At 39.6% G+C, this 14,346-nt stretch overlaps 1 protein-coding gene across 9 annotated transcripts in view; it reads right to left on the bottom strand.

Annotated features, from left to right (window-relative positions):
* The window catches only part of MCTP1 (multiple C2 and transmembrane domain containing 1), a 292,028-nt gene that overhangs the window by 52,784 nt on the left and 224,898 nt on the right, over positions 1-14,346 (bottom strand). For all 9 annotated transcript variants that reach the window (XM_030004938.1, XM_030004937.1, XM_030004939.2 and 6 more), the window contains one exon: positions 4,822-4,941. In XM_030004938.1, the coding sequence (XP_029860798.1) occupies positions 4,822-4,941 (120 nt within the window). The remainder of the gene's footprint in view (positions 1-4,821; positions 4,942-14,346) is intronic.

The following is a 14,346-nucleotide window of genomic DNA, read 5'->3' as shown; positions in this document are numbered from 1 at the left end:
CCTGCTGCTTACTCAAGAAAGAACAAGAACTTGCAGTGTCACCAGAGGAGATGCAATGTGCCTGTTACAGCAGTTAAGTGTTATGGCCCAACAGCTGAGAGACTGTCACAGTTTGTCCTAATTGTGGTAGTCAGGTTTACATACACAGGGGAAAAAAAAAAAAAATTGATAACTATGCAAACCGTTTTTTTTCATTTGCAATACGACACTCCAACCACACAATAACTGTTTCATCTCAGGGAAGGGTACAAGAGCAGCTGGAGAGTGGGAACATTTTTAATCACTTTGAGGGATTATCTGACCGTTCCTTAAGTTAGGCAGCTCCAGCAGGCAGTCAGAACACAGCCTGAAGCAGAAAAGCAGGGAAAAAAGAAAGACCTTTTTTTCCACTAACTTCATGCAGTTCTAATAACTATGACTTTTGCTTAGAAATAGAAGTGAAAAAAAGACGCCAGATAGCAGTGCTGCTGTTTTCTCCAAGCTATAAAGGTGAGGGTTTTTTGTACAACACATTTGAAAACATCAAAATATTAAGTAGTTTCTTAAAAAAGACCGAAAAGAAGCTTTAAACCTCAGCATACTTTCTGTTAGTTTGAATATATCTAGAAGTCTTTCAATTACAGCTGGGTGGGATGAACTTTTCTGTTCGTCCACCTATTGTAAGATGTGATTTGGGGTTCCCAGAGAGTCAAGGTTGCTGAAATAAGCCAGTCCTTTGCTCTCCCTCTATCCTTGCTCTCCCTGAGTATCCCGAGCGGACTGTCACCGTGCCGTGCTCTGCTACCCTGTGCCTGCCATACACAGGTGACAGGGAGCAGCGGGGATAGAAAAGTGGCAGCAGCTGATACCTCTCCTCTCCCTCAGAGGATGTGAACAAGATGATGGAAAAAAGGAGGAGAAAAAAAGGTAAAAGCGGTAAAGGTCCACTCAGTTCTAGTCTTGTGTGTTTAGGTGGTGATGGTTTAAGATGAGAATGGCAGTTGCGCTAAAAATAAATTATTTCGGGAGGTCAGATATTTAGGAGTACAAGTATAAGGAAATGCAAGGATCCTTGGAGAAAGCAGCTAGGTAAGCTTCAGGCAAAAATGTTACTGCAAAATTCAGAGGAAGGCATTAAGAATGCCATTTTACTGATATTTTTCCTTGCTTAATACTGGAAGGAAATATTTATTCTGTGATTTTTTATACCTGCTACATGACTAAATTCCAGAAGTTTATCCATTTTAGATCAGTTCTGAATTCTCACAGATTCATTTAGAGAACCGTCCATGAAGTCAACATCTATTTACATCCGCTTACACCAATATTTAATGCAAGAGTTTGTATTTGATGAAAGCCTATCTTCCAGAAATACATCTAATCTTGATCTAAATGTGTAAAAGATAGGGAATCCAATGCTTCTCTTTTAAGTTTGTGCCAGTGTTTGACTAAAGCCACAGTGACAATCAGTCCTACAAAGAGAGTCCAGCTGAGTCCATGAAAGCAGTAATGCCTAATATGCTGCTTCACCTCTTTGTCTGACTTTCCAATAGACTTATCTCCTATTAGTAAATACACTCGGGTCCCACCCTCACCCCAACCTCATTGCACTTTTAATTCAAGAAAGGACTTACACATATAACTTGTTAGGAGTCGGAGTAAAGGGCAAAACAATCCTACACACATTCAAACGAGCAGCGTGGGCTCATATTATGACGGAGTAACCCAGACCACTTGGCAGGTGAATTAGTCCACAAGAAAATAAGTTCCAAACTACTTCAAAGAAACTGATGCCCAAGCAGACACATCAAATGATACCTTGTCTATAGAGAGTCAAACAAGGATGAGCTAAAGCTGGTCCATCTACCATATCCAGACAGAAACTCAGGGATCACTATTTCATTGACCTGCAGAAGACTACAGTCCCTAATGCCTGAATTGTTGATAAAATTGATAATTGTTTTCTTGTAGGGATATTACAATGGAAACTAACTGTTCTGAGCTACTTTTGAAGGTCCCAAATTTAAGTATTTTCCATAGACATGAAACAAGCCTAAAGTGCATACAATTTTTAACTATGCTTGTCTAGTGTTAATTAAGAAAAGTTAAAAAATATATTTATCTTTTTGTCTTATCATTAGCTTGAGGATTTCAAAGTAACTTCTGAAGACAGATGATATTCCTAAGGTAAGTAGTCACTGATTTCACTGAGGCACGCAAGAAATCTCTGGAGACCTGGGAACAGAAGCCAGATCATGTGAATCTTGAAGCGTTCTCTAGCCACTAGGAAACACTGCCTAATTAATTTAGTTAATATTTACACTCTGCATAGGAAAACAGAAATATTTAAATGACTCCTAATCTAATGATACTGTGCTAATGACCTGAGCTAAGGACTTGTGATATTACTGAAGATTTGTGAGTTAATTAGAAAGGCATCCAATAAGTCTGAAGATCACTTCACAGAAGACAGATGCTCACCATGATGATAACCAAGCTCAAATCATTAAAAATGTAGTCCCAACTTACTTGTGATAAACCTAAACAAAAAATAGTAATTAACAGCACAGACATCAAATACTTGGGATGAACATGATTGGTTGATATAAGCTGCATAGCTTGGTCTGAAGCAATCTCACAAAGAGGAACATTTTTAAAGCAGCATTTGGTGTCCTCAACAGAGAGCCCATCAATAGCTTCATTATTTTGTTAGAAAAGTTACATGACCCAATTAATCTTCACAGGCAGGTGGTATTTCAGAGAGAAATGAAGTGTATTGCAGCTCACAAGTGAAATCTCTCCTTTCACAAGGGATTTCAGTTACTCATAAAATCTTCAGGTTGAGAAGCTTTAAGCATTTCAGGCAGCAGGAGACTACGGGCCGTTATTTAAGTAATGCATCTTTTAAATCTTGATCTTAGGCTTTTTTCCATAAATGTAACAACCTTTGGGATTAGGGAATACCTCTACCATCCCCACCCTTAATTTTAGATGACCCTTGGAAGCATAACAGTCTTAGTGATGTAGACAGGTAATACCAGTGCCCGGATCAGGGCTGTATCAGTTCCTCTGGTCATTAATAATTGCAGTTGCTGGACATTAGGGTCATGGGATCATTCAGGCTGGAAAGGCACTCCAACCTCCTGCTGAAAGCAGGGTCAGCCATGAGGTCAGATCAGGTTGCTCAGAGCTTTATCCAGTCCGGTCCTGAAAACTTCCGACAGCAACTGCACAACTTGCCTGGCCAACCTCTTCCACTGCTTAACAATTCCCATGGCAAAAAAGGTTCTCCAGTCTGAACCTCGTTTGTTTCAAATTATGCCTGTTGCCTCTTCCACCACACATCCCTGTGAAGAGTCTAGCTCCATCTTCTTGATAACCTCCTTACAGGTAGTGGAGGGCTGCTCTTCAGGTCACCTGAAGCCTTCTCTTCTCCAGGCTCTTTCAAGCCCACTTCCCTCAGCTTCTCCTTACAGGGCAAGTGCTCAAGGCCCCTCACCATCTTGGTAGCCCTCCAATGAATTCGCTCAAGTTAATCAGTGACTTTATCGAACTGGGGTGCCCCAAATGGAACACTCTTCTAGATGCAGTCTAACAAGGGCTGATAACGGTGTTCCTCCATCCACTGGCTGTGCTGCTGTTAATGCAGCCCAGGGTGCCGGAGGCCCTCTTCCCACTGGGACATGTTGCTGGCTCATGTTTACCTTGCTGTCTTCCAAGATGCCCAGGCCCAGTTCAGACAGCTGTTTCCCAGTCAATCCTAGCCTGCATGATTGCAAGGGGTTATTCGTGCCCGAGAGCAAGACTTCACATTTTTCCTTCTTGCATTTCATGAGGTTCCTATTGGCTCATTTCTCCAGCCTACCTAGGTCTCTTTAACTGGCAGATCCAGGGTATCAACCGGTCCCACATGCCTGGTGTCACCCAAAAACTTGCACTCTGTTACCTCCTACAGGTCACTGACAGAGATGTTAAACAGGACAGGTCCTTGTGAACTGTGGTACTCCACTTCTTACCAACCTCCATTAACCACTATCCTCTGAGACCAATATCTAACCTGTTTTGTGTTTTTTCCACCCATCCAGTTATCCATCCAGATCATAATGTCCTAGACAGCATACTGCTTTTGGGATATGAATAGAGATACAAATACCAAATTCATAAGGCTCAGCAATAAAACACATGCGAAATCCGTAAGCTGCCTGGATACTAGAAAATTTGCACAGCATAGAATACAGCTTCAACTTTTGATACGTACTTCTGAAAATCTGAACTACGCTTTTATAATTAATAAATGTCAGTTATCAGTAAACATTTGCTACTTCATATCCCAACTACATGCATTTAATTAAATGATGGCATTAGATGAGAAGAGAATAAGAAAAGCTTATATTAAGCTCAATGAATGGTAACATATTAATGATAAACTGTGAAATCCAATAAAATGTGATACGATCTGAAACTGTTAACAATTTGGAATCATTTTAACCTTTAACTTCAATAAGTGAAAAAAAAAAAGCAACATAAGGACTTAGCCACACAAAACCATTTTCAAAGAATTTGCCTTCTCCTGACCAGCAAGCCTCTCATCTCTGCTCCCACACAAACCAGATTCTGAGGATAGTACATGTTCTACTGTATTTTTACATGACATTTTCAACAAAAACAGACACATTTATTGGACAGCTGGAGAAAAATTAAATTGCAGGTGGGAAAATTGTCCATCGAGCGTTGTGAATCGAGACATTTTCAAAAAGATGTCATATTTAAACTCAGTTACAAAATTTTAGCTAGTTAAAAAGAGAAAAGGACATGTATGCGCTTGAAGTAGAGAAGACTTACCGTATCATGTTGCCTGTTATCTTTCCCTGATACGATCAAGAAGTAGTTCCATGCCAGCAGCAACAACAAAGCCAGTGGTATCATGTAGAGCTCAAAGTTCCAGACCACAAAAAGAAAAAGCTAGAAGACAGAGCAGGAAAAAAAGTGATTCAAATCAGCATTACATTAAACTCTTGTGCACAGTTAAGACCAACAAATTAAAACAATTCTAAAGAAACCCACCTCTCCTTAGGCAGGAAAGTTGTTTAACCACTTTGCTGACTGCCCACCTACCTTCACGAAACAACTGCTGCACTTTTCATTCTTTCACAACTTAATTCTTGCAAAAGGAAAACAGTGTAGTCTGAGAGGAATATTAATTGTTCTCTCATAAAATAATGATTATGTGGACAAAATAATGCAAAATGGCATAAAATTAAGACCACAATGTTAGAAAGAAAAGGTTAGTTATTTCCATGAATAGAAATTAATTTGCTGTTTAGAACAATGAGCTTGGTCACTAATGTCACACAAACAAGCAGAAGAAGTAAACATCACAACCAAATCTGAAAAAATCTTTTGCATAGAAAGCTAGCAAAAAATCACACTAATAGGCAAAAACATACAACTATTTTAATGAAAGCACGGTAAACCAGTACCGACCACGGAATCACAGAAAATGGGATTAAAAGGAATGCCGAGAAGCCACCTAAGTCCACCCCTTCGAAAACTTCGATTTGTTGAAGTGCTTGCTCAAAACTCCTCGAGCACTCCACGGCTGGAGGCTGGCGGGATCGTGGCCAGGTGCCATCTCCCAGCGATGTGCGCCTCGATAACTGGGGCTGCTCTCCAGCACTGGGGCCACACGGGCATCGCTCCCCGGGAGAAACCCATCCCCACCGCCAGCGCTCTGCCACGGAGCTCTGACAAGCTTCATACACCGGGCTTCAGCCTCAGACCCATCGAGCGGTGCAGAGCCGACTTTTTTTGAAGCCTGCAAGTCCTCAGCATTTGTTAGAGCCCGTAGCTGTCTGGCAGAGAGACATCCAGCTAGGTCCTGTTCCCTACTGGTGCTGGTACAAAATTATTGGTTTGCAGGAACGAACTAAAAGTATTTGGACTTAGATGGCGTCAAACTAAAACCATTTTTACATCCAGTTTTTCCTATGAACAAACCCCTCTTTATTTTAGCCAGCTCCAGATGTAACTTGGGTTTGTTTTCTTCTAATATGACAAAAACAAAAAACGAAAGTATTATAGCAAATCACACTATGTACCACAGCTGGATATACACCCAGAAATCTTGCTAAGCCTTTTTAATCCAAATAGTTAAGCTTTTGAATATTTGCGGTCTTACCACCTACTAAAGTGAATGAAGGTCGCGTGCCACAGAACTAGCAAATCTAAAGCAATGCCAATACCTAGGCAAACTAAAAAGTGGATCACTTTCCCAAATCAGTCGCCAAGATGTATATAAAGCCGAGTAAGTAAAAAATGGGGATTTTAATAGTCTTCTGCTGGATTTTTGTTTACAGTTAAAACAAAATGCTCCTACCAAATTCAAGCTCCCACATAAAAGAAAAAAAAATCTGTATTTTAAGTAATCTCTCTCAAGATGAGCTAACTTACCTCAACCCCCTACTTTCTATCACTGACTGCTATGTATATGGAAGTCCTGTGAGACTGCAAGACAAACATGGTAAATACTGAAAGAACTGAAAAAGCAGTGTGTGTGACACATAAGAAGATATAGGCACTTCTAACAGTGTTTCATTTGAAAGAAAACTGCCTTTTTTAGGTTGTTTAGTTTAAAAGGAAATCTGTTAGAAATGGTAATGAATAAGAAGCAAACAACAGCTCACGGAATTTGAGGGTTCTTCTATGAGGTTGCTAACTATCCTTCTGAGGGCAAGATCTATGTGGATTTGATGCAGTAAATTTGATATAGCCAACTTACAACAGAAGTCACATCTCAAAAGAAAAAGCAAAAAATCCTTGCACCCTTTAACCCCAGAAACACCCTGAGTCAATGGATACACGCTGAAGGGAGGTCTGCAAGTTGGCGAACAGCACCCAAATATCAGAAAAGCAAATGCTAGAGAATACCTGTTGAGAAATGGCAATGCATACAGTCTCTCTTATGGTTCCATCTGAACTTTGGTTAGAAAGATGGAAAGAAAATCAAGTAATATCCAAACAATCACCAGCTCCATGGAAAAGAAGCCAGCAACCTAGACAATCTCAGGAGATACGGACCTGACCAGAGACTGTAGAACATGGTCATTATGTACCCTGTTCTCCAGAACATCAATGAGTTCCCATCCAAACACTCCTCACGTGAAGTTTCTAAGTGCCAGAGTATTAATTCCTTACAGCACTGTACTCTGTAGGCCAGTAAAATATTGTATTAAGATATTATCCCTTTACAACTTGTATGGACATACCTTTCAAAAATGTGGCTATTACACCCGTCATCTCCTGTAGATGATTTTGCTGACCTGCCACCTTAATTTCCATCTAGTCTGGCTGAATTTTAACCAGTTCCTCCTTTCAGGCACCTGTCTCAGCCAGGCACTAGGAAAACAGGGACTCTGTATTTGCAACACAAATGAGATGTGTGCTGTGCGAGACCAGCACAGTGATGGCACTGCAAGTGAAATAGCCTCACTGTCTTCCCCAGAAGAGAAATGCACTCATGAAATGCACGTGGGAGAAAACAAGTAGATTCCCGGTATTAGACAAAACTTTTAAGTAAACATGAGCAAACCCAAAATCTGGTGCAGAACAGCAAGAAAATCCAGGGGCTCAGTTCTTAGGCATAAAGGGACTGGTAGCTGTGGGGAGAGGGAAGAAGGGAAGTGGTATGTAGAAACCTTCACTTCATGCATGAATGCAGGAGGCAAACCTACATATCCATCCATTAAGCAAGTACAGGGGAAAAAAATAATCCAGAAAAGCTAAGAACAAGTGTAAAAGGGCAGTTCTGGGACTTGCCCATGCCTATAAAGCATCCAGTGGAACATGGACTGTATCTGGTATGATCTCTTCCAAGGAAATAATGGCTCTAACTCTGTCTAAAAAAAGGATCCTCATCACTACTGAAACAAGCCAACTATTTTAAGGGAGGAGTGGGAGTCTCAAAGGTTACAGTTTAATATAGCTGCCATTTCCTACACAGAAGAATATAAGGGAGGACTTTTTTTCTTCTCCCCCATGAGATCAAGATTTTCAGAGTCACAGGCATGAACTGGCCATTTACAACATCACATCAGTTGATACTCTTAGTGAGAGACACATGCATTAAATGATCATTCAGGGAGACACATGACACTATCCCTGGTGTACAACACTTCAAAAAATAATTTAAGTTAGAATATTGAATATCCTATTCTTTTGCAAACTACAGTATATTTTAAAAAGAAATCTCATCCAAAATGATTAACACTTCCTACTGTTCAGAAAAAAAGCCTGCCCTTTCAGACTAGCAGCTGTGGATCATTAGCTTTCCAGTGATGAGATGTGTTTGATGAGTATTTTTCTTTCTAATTAAGAGATGAGATTCTCTATTTGACTCTCTCTTCAGACAGAAGTGAAGAGAAAGATTTCTGCCTATGTGGAAAGGCCATATTCTACAGAACAATTATTTCAGATTTCTTTTTATCTACCTCCACCCAATTTCATTTCATTTTTAACAGAACCCTGTTTGCACCCACAGACTTCAGAGCATTAACCCTTGTGTTTCCCAGCTCTTTTTATTTTTCCATTTGCTTCTGTTTTGACTGCCAGCAGACAAGAGCACGTAAAAAAGTGGAGCACCCCACGCAGGAGACACCGACCCACATCCTCAGGTGCAGGAGAGAGCAGAGCACACGACGAGGGAGCGTACCGCTGTTTGAGAACTTTCTGACAAAAATTAGAAACCATTTACTCCGCCGAAATGCCGGGGTTCGGTGAAAGCCAGAGGAGCCATTGTAAGACGTAAGAAGTTTCCAGAACCTGCAGCCTCACACCAACCTTGACATCAAGGCAAAAACGTAAAGGGGGCTTGACAGCACGCCAGCCTCTCAGCTTCCCGGGGCTTCTCCTGGTGGTGATGGAGAAGGGGAAGTCTCCGTGGATGAGCCACCCTGCCAGCCCCAGGCTGACACAAGAGCCTTTGAGATTTGCACTGGCAGCACCCAGAGTCATGAGCTGTAATTTTTGGGGCAGTACAGTGAGATATGGCCATTCCCACCGCCCTCGTGTCACATAGGGCATGCCACTCCTACTGGAGCCTCCTCTTCAAGTTGTGGCTTTCTCTGATCATTTTCAAAGAAGATCCTTACAGCCTCATTTACATATTACCTATGTCCTTGCATTATATGCATCACCCAACTCCTGATTACCCTGGAAATGCTGAAGTTGGCTGCATGGTGTTTTGGCACAATCACAAACAGAGCCCACATCTGCAGCTCCAAACACTGTGCTCTAATCGCAAGATCACCCATTTACCCTTTAAGCTTAAAAGGACAATTGTATTTCCTGAGGCTTTGTCCCTTGGATGTATTCTAAGAAGACTAGAAAGAATGAAGGATAACCCACGTATCTGCATGGTACAGACTGTCTACTAAGTATGCAGGTTTTAAGGCTCCAGTAAAATCCTGCATGGTGTTTATACTACAAAACACTAGAAAATATTTTTTTCGTTGTACCTTGGAGAGTCAGTAGCTTCTTCCATTACAAAATTAGCCAGTTACGTCTGGCAATCACAGCTCCTCTCATCGTGTATGACACTTCTATTAAAAAAATTAAAAAGGAAGTATTTCCTTTAGCTGTATCAGATCTCAAACACACTAGTATTAATGTAAACACTTATGGGAATCCATTTCAAAGGCAGTGCCCTCATTCAGGTAAGTCTGGAAGAAATGTGGCTTTTGAACATATTCTAAAACATCCTCCAACAGTTTTTTTCAGCAGTCTTGCAATTTCAGTTCCAATTACCTGAGTGCCAGGAGAAGGTGCAGTCTGAAAGATTTGAGTCTAAAACACATTATCTGTTACTCCGTTTCTTTAAAGAGGCAAAAGTCAACTTGAAAATAGCAAAAGCATGGAATGTGTAAAAAAAATACAGAAACAAATTGATGTCATTCCCGCCTGCATTATTTTGACAGATTTCCAGTGCAACCCTGGATTAGTGTTGGTTCTCTTTTTTAAATGCCTGAGGTCTTGGTAGTCTGAGAAATGCTGAATAATTATTATTTTTGATCCTGTAAGAACTTTTCCTTGAACTCAGAAACAAACTTACGGAATTTCCTACATCTTCTCTCTCTTTGCTGGAATTAGAACAATCCAGTTCACTGTGATTTAGATTTTTACTCTCATTTTTTCTATTTATTTCACGTAGAAAAAGAAAATGGAGATGCTTCCATGGTAAATAATAATCAGATCTTAACGGACTGGATGAAGTATTATTTTAAACCCAGTCTCACTGAGGCTTTTGCTGTATTTAAAGACCTGTAGTAGCTCTCGTTAGAGCACTTGGGTCCCATATCTAGAAGAACACTCCGCAAAAAAAAAAAAATCCTTTTCTTACTAGGTAGGACATTTCTAGTCATGGTTTTTCCATGTTGATAACCTGTACAACAAACCCATGGTCCTACTTCACCTCAATTCTTTCATCTAAGCGTGGTGTACCACTAGTTATTAAAGAAACAAGTCTGACAATTAGATGTGACTCACTTGATGTGCTTCAACCCACCCAGCTTGTTTTTGAAACATAACTACAACTGGATAGTTATTTCATCTGAACAATCTTCACGATGATACTATTGTCCAGTCACATCATATTGCAAGCTACCTGAGTCTCTACAAGATTGTCAGCACCAATAAAACGTTCTAGTTAAAATCTTGAAAATTTCATTTAAGTTTTGTTTATTTTTTTCTTACAACTTTTAACTGATGTTTCACATCATTTTCCAGAAATGCTATGACTTTGCTGTGAGAATGCCGACAATTCCAAGAACGGGAACCTCAGAGCAGGAATGCAGTGCCATTTTAAACAGCACATAAATTACAGATATAAAATTTGTATCCCTGTAACCAGTTTCACGTAGCAAAACTTAAGTGGAAATAAAAATGACCCTCCTCCTGGTAAATACTTACAAAATGTGGAATCTCTTGGGTCATTTTTTTCCCTAAAGAGTTGCTGATTTGCATTATTATAGCTGCATAGTTAGTATCCAGGTTAAAATTAGAAGGGCATAATATGGTTCATTGAAGCCATTCCCATACACGCAGCCTCTTGCCATTTTTAGGGCACTTCCAACACGGATTTGTTCTCTCAGACTGCTAAAATGGAGCCAAACTAAGAGAAATTGATAGTGTTTGCCCTATGAGCAATAACAGCTGGCATCAAGTAACAAATGCCCAACTAGGATACATTAGATCAAAGGCATGTCTGAGAATGGGGCTATTAGGTTCATCGAACCTCTACCCCATTTTAATACTGCATTTTCTGAACAATACCCAACTGTTTACTGAATGACCCATGTCTTTGTTTCAGTGACATTACCTAGAAGACTGTTCTACACATTAATTATTTTCCAAGTAAAAAAGTGCTTTTAATGCCTGTCCCCAGATTGATTTTGCTTTGGTTTAATATATAACTCTTAGCTTGACTTATTCTTTTTAGCACAGTTCTGCTGAGAGCAGTAGTCTCCAGCTGTAAGATTCAAGCCATTTTGTAATTCAAAGTGCCCAGTCTTTCTCTGGGTTTTTTAAATAGATACACTCTGGGCCCCTCCCCCTTGCACATACCTCTTCCTGTCCTGGAAATCAATCCCATCCTTCCAAATTTTAAAATTCCTTAAAAATTGGCTAACAGTTACAGAACCACACATGCCATTTCTGTTGGAAGTGTCATACTACAAAAGAAATTTCTAAAAAGTGCATTTCACATAATTATTTACTTTTTTTTCCACACACAGATCTATGTCACAAATCTATGTTTATGTTCCTTCTACACAAAAATTTGTAATCTGGCAGATTTCTCCTCTGTTACAATTGCACTGCTATGAGGGTGGGACTGTTGAAAGTGTAAATGTATGTGACACTTTAGAATAAAAATCTAAAGTGTTGACTTTGTGAGAAGTGTAAAATCACAACATGGATCATGCTAGATAACTACATCTATTTATGTGTAATGGATTGCCCCCTTCCTTTCTTACAGCTTGAGATACTGAGCAGGGGCTCACAGGCTTTGAACCTGCCTCCTGTTCCTCCCAAATTACTGAAGATTGTAAAATTACATTGCCTATCAAAAGCTATTAAGCTGGGTATAGGGAAAAAATCTGGGGTATCTTCTTCAGCTTACTGAGAACGGTTTCACTGTACATCCACTGTAGTCCAAACAACAGCTATACTCCCCAGACATCCGTATGGAAGTTGTTTCAAATGCTGTGTTTTCATTTACATCCCATACTTCATCAGATTAACTTTTTCTTAATCTGTTCCCTTATCCTTCATCTATTTTTGCAGATGGAGGAAGATCATTCAGCATTTTAAGAAAACACTACAAAAAGCTTAATAGGGTAGAAAGAGTCACCATTACCCAAATACTGGAAAATAAAAGACTTGCAGACTTACTTCTTCCAAAGAAAAGTAAGTCACTTACTTTAAAAAGCTGAATGCAAACTACTTAAACCTCACAAATGTTTAATCTGTGCTTGTCTTTATTGGTACTACAGAAAAGCTAAACAACCCTTCCTTACTATTCATTCTCATATAACCACCATCGGAGTAAATGGACCATTAGGTTATTAGGAAGCCTAGCCATTGAAAAAGTAAGTCTGTCCTTTGGTTGTAGGAAAACCTACACTTTGCCAACTGTTTGTCAGAAGTGAAAGGGAGAGCAGTAAAACTTAAATTGTATGAATGAAGACTAAAATCATGTGGTTTAAGGTATATGGGCAGACTGTGATTTCCAGTGATAAAATGCAAAAATACTGATTTTTGATTTGATAACCACCCACGTCTGGAACAAACAGAAATATTGGCCTCCATAGAAGAGCAGAGACACTTCCACAAGCTGTTCTGAAGGCTCATTTCACAGACTGCAACTGTACTGCCCTTATTATATTGAATGTACTCTGGCTTAAACTTCTACTTAGGGCTAAATCCTATAATTTCGTTTCCACAACTACTTGGAGATAGCTGCATCAACACTCTGGTTTTTCTGATGTCCCAGAGATGTCAACTGTTCACACATAGAAATCCCTTGCTCAGTCTGTCACTTCACTCAGAGCTGAAATTAAGGTTGAATCAAGCAACTTTTCTGCTTCTTCTGTTTTTTTTCTCTGCTCTTAAAAATATTGTGATATGTTTTGGTTTGGGGTTTGGGTTTTTTTGGGGAGGGGGGGAAGAAGACATAGAGGCACCAAGGAACAGGATGACAGAAGAATCATCAAGAGGCAGGGCCACTGCTTTTCAAAATGATGAGAACATTCATTCATTAGAGCGCTAATACATGTAAACATTCAAATTTCCATAGTGTTTTCTTTAAAATCTTTTTCACATATTAGGAGCAATTTTAGGAGGTGCCACTTGCCATCAGCTATCACTTGATATCAACTAACTTGGTCTAATGTTGGCTTATTTTAACTTTTCAAGACCATCAGTCAACCTTAGCAAGCTCTCCAAGCTGATTTTCATACCTGTGATTGATGACCTGCTTAATTTTGTTGTTCTATGAAATCTGGAGTATTGGTTGGGTATAACTGTAAAACAATAAATAAATAGAAGCCTAGGATTTGTTTGTCTTTCACTGACCAGCTCTCCTTAAGTACCTGTGGCCTAACCTGCAAGTTGTTCACACAATGTAAGAAAATATCTTTCTACCTTTTAATGTGCTTCTTTGTAAATAAATTTTAATGAATAATAATACATTTCAGCTACCTTACCACTGTTCGTAACTTCATCTCCCAGTCTGTCTTGTAATTTTCTAATTTTCTCCTTCACTGATCTCAAGACTTTCCCCGCAAACTTCAGTTCTGAAAACTTGCAGAGTTATCTGTAGCATCTCTAGCAATGTGTGCCTGTTTCTATTTGCAACTCTAATATTAATCCAGGGCTGATATTACCAACTTCTTGATTCTTTACAGTGTTTTACTTTTTCCCTATGGGCACCATGTAGTATTCCCCACTTCTGCCCCGAGTGATCTGTTTAAAGTTATTTAGATGCCAGAGATATCTACACGTTAGCATGCTAGGTATCTATTTTTCTTCAGTATTTACCAAGACTCTAAACTTTCTTGTGCAGGGGAAGATTGTAGGTTGTAGAAATGAGAAGTCAGCAGAGAATACTAGTTTAGACAGGAAAGCAAGGCAGCGCCAGGTATTTGAACAACCTGAATTCTGTAGCTATAATACCATCCCTGGGCTGAGGGCACTGAGACAAGCAAGTATTTTTAGTTCCCTGGTAGGATAGCTATAATTATATTCTGCAATGCTTTCTTTAAACAAAATGCAAAATAAAACTCGCCAAGTTCATTTCTAGCTGGCAGTTTTCTC

Source organism: Aquila chrysaetos, chromosome Z, assembly GCF_900496995.4.
Source record: "Aquila chrysaetos chrysaetos chromosome Z, bAquChr1.4, whole genome shotgun sequence".
In the NCBI taxonomy this organism is placed as follows: domain Eukaryota; kingdom Metazoa; phylum Chordata; class Aves; order Accipitriformes; family Accipitridae; genus Aquila; species Aquila chrysaetos.
This window is presented reverse-complemented; position numbering and strand designations above follow the sequence as displayed.